General features: G+C 41.8%; 1 protein-coding gene across 1 annotated transcript; it reads left to right on the plus strand.

Moving 5' to 3' along the window:
- Positions 1-7,044: 7,044 nt before the first annotated feature.
- Positions 7,045-7,359, plus strand: BDB00DRAFT_793435 (uncharacterized protein; the record flags this gene model as incomplete). Its single annotated transcript, XM_053121205.1, has 1 exon — positions 7,045-7,359. The coding sequence occupies one exon, from the start codon at positions 7,045-7,047 to the stop codon at positions 7,357-7,359; it is 315 nt and encodes a 104-aa protein (XP_052972722.1).
- Between the last annotated feature and the right edge of the window lie 606 nt (positions 7,360-7,965).

The following is a 7,965-nucleotide window of genomic DNA, read 5'->3' on the forward strand; positions in this document are numbered from 1 at the left end:
ATCATCCTTGCTTTATTCAACACCACACTACAGCACATACACATATATCCACGGATGATTGGAAGTTTGCATAAGCAAAAAGCGAAATTGTAGGTAAGGACAATAGGAATTGGGATGCTGTTCTATGCTGGAGAAATTAGATAATACAGGGACATCGTTTTACACCATGATCCACCTTGTTGTATCCGCCATTACAAGCTATCAGGCTCTATGCTGTCGCCTTCGATAACCATCCATATGTGTACATCGATGTCCAACAACGTTAATGCAGTAAGTATGTATATATACCATTATTTTGCACCTATTATCCGATCTGTTTACTTCGTGATTTTAGACAGTAGTTGCATCGAAGATGGAATATCCTAATAGACCAGTCTTTGTTGAGAGGAAAGCTTAATACGATGGGAAGAGGAGATGAAGAAATGGAAGTCAGTGAGCAAAATGTGCTGCTCTTATAAGAATGCGTTTGCTACTAAGTGCAGCTATATCGTCATACATAGCAAGTATTAGTTACGAACTGTCTTAAAAGACGTATGCGTCTATTTGTAACTATACTGTGCCGCTTTTGAATCGGAAAATCGCGTGTTGAAGCTATTCTTGCTTTTTACGTTTCCAAACTTACATTTCCATCTCCATCTCGAACTAAATTTCAAATTCCAACTTGTAACATTAGCAGTATGCAATCTACAAACCCCCTTCTCATTCATCTTCGGCAAGACCAAGAACAAGTTGTTAGTGTTGAGGAATACGAGGCTGTTATCAGCAAACTTCCTCAAAGTACTGGTGAGTGTTATGTCCACTATGACACTACCAAATATAAGCCTAAGGAACGCACTGGTAAGAAACGATTATATAAGATCTGTATAGATATATTTCATATCACTAAGCATTATATAAAAGATCAAGATGAACGTCCCAGAAAGAAGTGTAATACCCAACCAAGAATTGTGTGGACTGCCCGCTACTATTGCCATCGCGCTCACCAAGTTGACAACAGAGGGAGAAACTGTAAGAGTCAGACAGATCTTGTGGACGAAGATACTGCCGGTAGTAGCAACAATGTTAAACGCCGTCCGGTCCAAAAGAGATCTAAGCAGGTTGGCTGTAAAGCGTATTTGGTCGCCACTTGCTATGTCAAGGATACTACCAAGGTTGTTCTTAAGTATAAAGGAGAACACATGGGCCATACACCTGGCAGCATCCAAGATGCTCAGCATCTGCCCAATCCTGAAGAAGTAAAGGAGCGTATCCACCAAGAGCTTTGCAAGGGATACAATGTTTGGGATGTAAGGGTATACCTGCAGCACGAATATCACAACTCTCCTGACCACCAGCGCGCAGCATATATTACGACTGCTGATGTCTACAATATCTTCTTTAAGATGCGGCAAGAAAAGTGCGCAAAGGACGAGAACGACTTTGTTTCTGTTGGCAAGTGGCTTGACGACCTGCAATCCACAGGCTACTATGTATGGATTGGGACAGAAAACACCACCTCTAGCCAGAATGATCAGCCATACAAGAGGCTACTTAGCAGAGATGGTTTCGCCTTTGGTTTCCTTGCTCCATGGCAAAAAGCCCTCCTGTGCAATGGGGAACTCATTTCACTAGATGCCACACATGATGTGTGCCATTACAATAATGGTGTACTTTATACTATGGTCATACATCATCCCATTGCTGGTAGAGGTGCACCTGTTGCCTATATGATAACTGACGACTTGTCTGCTGCACAATTGGCCAACTGGTTCCACTACTTGCCGTCTCTTGGTGTTAACCCTTCGCGCATTACCATTGATTGCAGTTTGCCTGAAAACAATGCGATCTGCCAGGTTTGGCCAGATTGTACAATCCAATTCTGTATCTGGCATGTTATGCGTGCTTGGATGCAGAATGTGCATTCCAAAGTGGTCGAAACAGATAATGGGCCTCGTCAAAGTTGGTTGGACCTGGGATATCACAGGTTTCACAAAAAAAATAAATAATTTTAATTGGGTAGCGGAATTTTAAGCCCCTAGCAAAATTCAGCAAAATAGCTGGACCGTCTTTGATGCAGATACGTTTCTGAAGATACCTGTTTTAGTAGGTTTCTCGGCCCTACGAATATACCGGTTAATGCATTACGGATCAATTATTACACCGGTTAATGCAAAGAAGAGCACAAAACGTCAATGAACTATACACATCAGAATGAAATAAAAGGCATAACACTAGTATATAAGGACATATTGATTAAGGTTACTATAAACCTTTCTTTTTTTCTGCTATGTCATGTTAAAAAGTAAAAGAAAAACTCAAAAAATCTTATTTGACGTTAATTTGTCTCATAGTGCAGCAAAAAATAAAAAAAACTTTTGAGGCAGCAGCAAACAAACAACAACCTGGGGCTTTGTTTCTACAAACAACATTTCGATTATGCTAATATAAACATTGAATAGAAGATTTTGTATCAGTTTAACAATTTTTAATTTGGAGTTGGACAATGATCTTCGTTCGTGTTCAAAATATTATACGTAAATGCCGTTTCTTATACATTCAAGTTCTTCGTCTTTTTACATCAGCTTTGGAAAAAACTTCTCTGTTCCCGATTTCACTAAAATATATACTAACCAATTGCTTCCCGTTCCTGGTTTCTACCGTAGTCTGACCAATCAATCGCGTATGGCCTTTTCCTTTCTTGTTAATAGGTGTATGTATGTAAGTATATTCCCAGGGTAAACATCTTTTTCCTTTCAAACTAACTACTCATTTTTACTCATTTATGCGCAGTTATGACTCTCGACCTAATGGACCACTCGTCTTTTCTCCTTCATGTATATATACGGCGTGCAATTGAGCCCCGTTTGCACCCGCTTTCACTCGAAGTAACATATATAATATGACCAGGTAAGTGACGGAAGGTAAGTACCAAAAATATCAATCAATTATGGCACAACATCGATTCAGCGTCCGCATTCCAAACAACCCTGAAAATGGTCCCCAAACCAGTGCCCAAACAAGTTCGCAGCAGGACGGCCTCGTAGACAACAGTGTACCGACAAATAGCCCATCGTATGGAGTGATGCATGGTGCTGCATCTTTTTATTCATCATTCCCATATTCACAAGTGCCTCATTACCCTCCTTCTCCAATGACACAGACACAAACAGGAGGAGTGCCTTTGCTGCCAGCACCGCCCGCGCAGGCCGAAGAAGCATCGATACCACCTGGTGACCAGCAAATCGCACAGTCTTCCGGATCACAATCGGCAACGCACGTACCAGATTCTATGATGGCTGGCCATTCAACAACTTCATCAGTACCTGCTACGGCAGCTACTACGCCAGCAGTAGCCTCTTCAAGCGCAGCAGCAACAGTACCTTCTGCAACCGCACGAACTACAACTGCGTCAGGTATAGGACATTTCTTTTTGTTTAGTTAATAATTGTTGTCGTCAATACACTTGTTTATCGTTTGAATATGTGTTTTAGGACGAGCCAATTGGACGAGTGAAGATATAAAGAAACTTGCCAAGGCAGTAGCAAAAAGGAAGCAGCGGTTTTTTGCAAACAAGTCGTCAACCGCTGCAACTATCAGCCGGACCATATTTGCCGCATCTTACACACAACAACAAGTACTCACCAAGGTAGATTGGTTGCGAGACAAATGGGAGAAGGACACGAGAGAAAAAAATCTCCAGTCCGGTCAAGGTGTTCCTGGCGGTCTACACTCACATATGACATGGGAAGGTAAGCTCAGATATAGTGGTATTATATCTACAAGGACGCCTATTGCATTGTATATACTAAGCTGTATATAAAAAAAGCTTACGTTAAATTTAAGTGGCCTCTATGGGAGGATTGCGAGAATATATTCGGCGACAGCATCGGTGCCAACTCTCAAATCCAAATGGATAGCTTGAGTGGGCTAGTGGACGAGAGCGATAATCAATCACAGCGAGGCGATGACGCTATTCGTGAAGAAGTTCAAGAAGCTTCGGGACCTAGACTTCACGTGGATGATGAAACGTAAGCTTTTGAAATGCTCATTTCGATGGGCTATACGATATACAGATGTTTGTTATTGACCAAATACTTCCTTTGTTTCTTTCTTTTTTTTTTAGCATGGATTTTACTGAGAGTTTCATGTCTGAACGTTCGCGTCTTCACGTTGAAATACACAAGACTCGTCAAAAGCAGTTGGACCTTGCGATCGAAAAAATGCGAGCCCAGACTCGACGCGAAGAAATAGCACATGAAGAACGCATGCAACGGCTGCACCATGAACACGACGCGCGATATATAAAACGTTTGCGACTGTCAATTGAATTAGAAGAGTTGAAACAAAAAAATGGGGGAGAGTACATATGGAGAGAAGAAAGAGAGGAGAGACGGGAGAGTACAGAAGAAGCGAGTAGTGTGGCAAGTAATGTTGGAGGGTAGAAGAGAGAGAGTAGGTTTGTTTTGTTTTTGATTTTAGTTTTAAAATATTACAATAAAAAACAAAAAGGCCTATCGAGCTGTGATTCCAAGTGCTATCTTCAAGTACACTCGCATCATTTCGCCTGGGGTGATTTGACCTCTGTTACGTCTAGTTGTGTCAACGAACTCGTTACCTTCATCATCATCACCCCAAAAGTCATCATCACCGGTCCGACGAAGCTCTCTTACATTGCTCATGTCTGCGTCTGGATTGCGGCGCCGTTGGAGGTCACCAATGACGCTCAAGTAAGAGCCGTCATCTTTCACGTTTTGCACAAAATTGTGCAGCAGACAACAAACAGCAATCCAGTTCATGCATCGCTTATAATCATGTTTGCTTCTGATCATGATCGGTAGACATTTTAAGCTTTGCCATCTGTTCTTCAAAAACCCGATCGTACGTTCAACCTCCACTATACACAAAGTAGATCAAAAGAAAATGGCTCAACACACAAGAATACGTGGACAAATCACAAATTCATAATAATACAACGTACCTCGTACAGACGACAACTTTCGATTGAACTGAAGATTTTCCGGGATCTGTCGTGCCTCCCCTTTATATGGTGTGACAAGACGCGGTGACAGAGGGTAAGCCGCATCGCCAAGAATGTATTCAGATTCATCAAAGAATGAATCCAAATTCTTTCCCATCATACTTTTACGGAAAGCGCGCGAGTCGTGTACCTTCCCTGTTTCACCAGCAGAGAAGTAATGGATCCGATCGTGGATATCACAAACGATCTGCAGATTAAGTGCATATCTTTTCTTTCTCGTGAAGAATTGTTCGCCTTGCCAACTTGGCTTGTATTGCAACACAACATCAGTGCCGTCAACAATACCAATGCATTCTTTGAATGCGAGGTCTTTGATATCGCGAAGATCGGTCTTCAGTTGGCTGCGCTCGTCCTCATTGGGCCAGAATACGAATTCCTTGATATGCTTCAGTAATGCATGAATTACCCTGTCCGTGAAGAGAGCAACTGTGCCCTTGCCGAAACCATATCTTGAAGCCACATCATCAAGATCGCGCGACAAGTGACCGAATCGGTATAATGCGATTCCCAACTGAATTCGAACAGGTGTCTGTCGCATTTTCCTTTCGTTTTTGTTGAAGACGCGGTCATCCTTGATGAGATCGTACAGTGCCTCAAACGTGTTCCTGGTCATTCGAAATTCGCGTCGAAATGCGGCGTTGTCGCTCGTTGTAAACAAAAGTTCACGTAGGTCGACGGCTTTAGGTTTCCTTTTTCTTGATACCAAGTAACGGCTTGACAAGACCTTCTTGACAAATTCTTGGTCAAATTCCGTCAACTCGAGTTCTTCATCAACGAAGTCACCCAACAATTCTTCGTCATTGAGAAACGACATGTCAACGTCTTCATGAATGGGCATTGCTTCGTCTGAGATCAAACCCCATTTCCGGTCGAGATCGTTTAAGAACTTATGCTGACCACATAGCATCTTGTCGGAGACCTTGCTAATGTTGACGAAGTGCCGTAAGACACGAGCTTTCTTGGTGAGGCGAATCTTCTTAGGCATAGTGGACAAGTGTGATAAACGTGGGTTGTGGATAGATAATAGAGGTTAAATAAAAGACGATATGAAATACAGTGAGAGTCAAATATGAGATGATTTTTATTGAATGAATTCACAACCCTTTATATACTGTTGAAGATGGTGTCTAGACTTCCGTTTGGATGAATTGACGAATGGATCGCGGACATGCCGGATTTCGGATGTTTCAAAGATGAAGAAGGATGGGAGAGTTGAGTTTGTCGGCCATGATAATGATGGATGTTGTCTTCCGATTGTAAAGAGTCATCTTTGTCTTGATCTATCAGTGTGTTCTTTGTTTGGTGAAGTCTCATCTTTGTCAAGGCTGGAATTGGTATCCGCTCTTTGACAGGTACACTTCGCTCAACTCAGATAAGCTAGATTCACAGGAAGTGCTGACTAACTTGAGAATAGGACAATGTGTATACAATGGTTGGTCCTGAGCTATTCTCGATTGTGATCCATGTTTGAGAGATTATCGATATGGTGCTAATTATGTAATATTTGATTCATCCGTGTGTGTGGTGTTCTCTCTACTGCGCTCTAATGGTTGCGAAGACGGCGGAGTGGGTTGAGTTGTCTGGATCAATGTCAAAGTAGTGTGGTTTACCACTACAAGAAGCAAAGAAGGAGAAAACAAATCAAAGTGACAGAATTACTTATTTAGGCAACTTCACATATTGAACTGCTTAGAACTGGGTCGTCAAAGTAAATTTTTCCTGGACCATTTTTATTGGTTTTTATTTTTTATCAGCGACACCTGTAAATTTCCAGGTCCAACCAACTTTGACGAGGCCCAATTAATCAGCAGAGGAGATCAAGTATACTATTTGGGAATGCTTAACTGAATTATTGTATGAAGTCGATCAAAATCAGTTCAGGCTCCTTCTAGATGCATTCCTATCTGACGTAAGTGGATCTCAAGCAGACTTTGTCTCCTACTTCTTGGCGCCAATGGATAGACAGCATTGGGGGTGAAGGCGTTTATCGGTGGGCAGCATGTTTCCAGCTAGAAGCCTTTACCAATATGCAAACAAACAATTACGTTGAGTCCTGGCATAACCAGTTGAAGACATATTACTTGAAGCGCAAGAGAATGCATCGCTTGGACTTACTAGTCCATATACTTGTCAAGGACGTTTCATTCGATGTCACTGAGGAAATCAAACGCCTTGTAGCCAACGTTGGCCGTATAGGTCCATATGAGCATGCTTTGTGCAAACACGAGATAAAGGCTGAAGCCATTGACTGCACGGTATTGCGCGATATGGTTCAAGAGTCCTCATCTAGAGCAAATCTGTGTTCTTCGTTTTCGGCAGAGCGCGTGGTTTATACGGTATAAGAACTAGTTGCTTGATCAATAGCTACTGTGATTGTTTAGTTAATGTTGTTGTCTGTTTATTATATTGCAGGTAATTACTGGAAGCAATCAGATCATTTCTTGCTCCTGTGCCCAGTTTAAAAAAGAATACTTCCCGTGCAAACATATGTTTCTTGTTGAGCGGTATGCCAAGACTATAACAGTGCGACCATCTCTAGAGAACTGGATAGCAGCCATTCAGCATACCAACAATCGATCAAGCAACAGCAGCACCTTCGCACGTCCTCCTATGCAAGAGCAACCGCCACGCGAGGACGGACCTAAGGAAAGCCTAAGGCGCGTGTTTAAGCAACTTGTTGACGGGTCAAATGCTAATTATCATCACATTGGTAAATCTACTATTGATGGTAACAAAGCTGACAAGGTTGCACAATTAACTACTAGAGTGCAAAAAATGATAGAAGATACTGCAGATATTGACACCGAACTCAACAGCATCCTATCCACACCTTCTAATTCCAATTTCCAACGTCAAAATAATTGAACTTCTTCTCTATTTCTAAACTTTTATTTTATTTCTTATCAAATACACTCCATCTCTATCTAATAAATATCTCCACCCAAATA

Source organism: Zychaea mexicana, assembly GCF_025766255.1.
Source record: "Zychaea mexicana strain RSA 1403 chromosome Unknown BDB00scaffold_185, whole genome shotgun sequence".
Classification (NCBI taxonomy): Eukaryota; Fungi; Mucoromycota; class Mucoromycetes; order Mucorales; family Lichtheimiaceae; genus Zychaea; species Zychaea mexicana.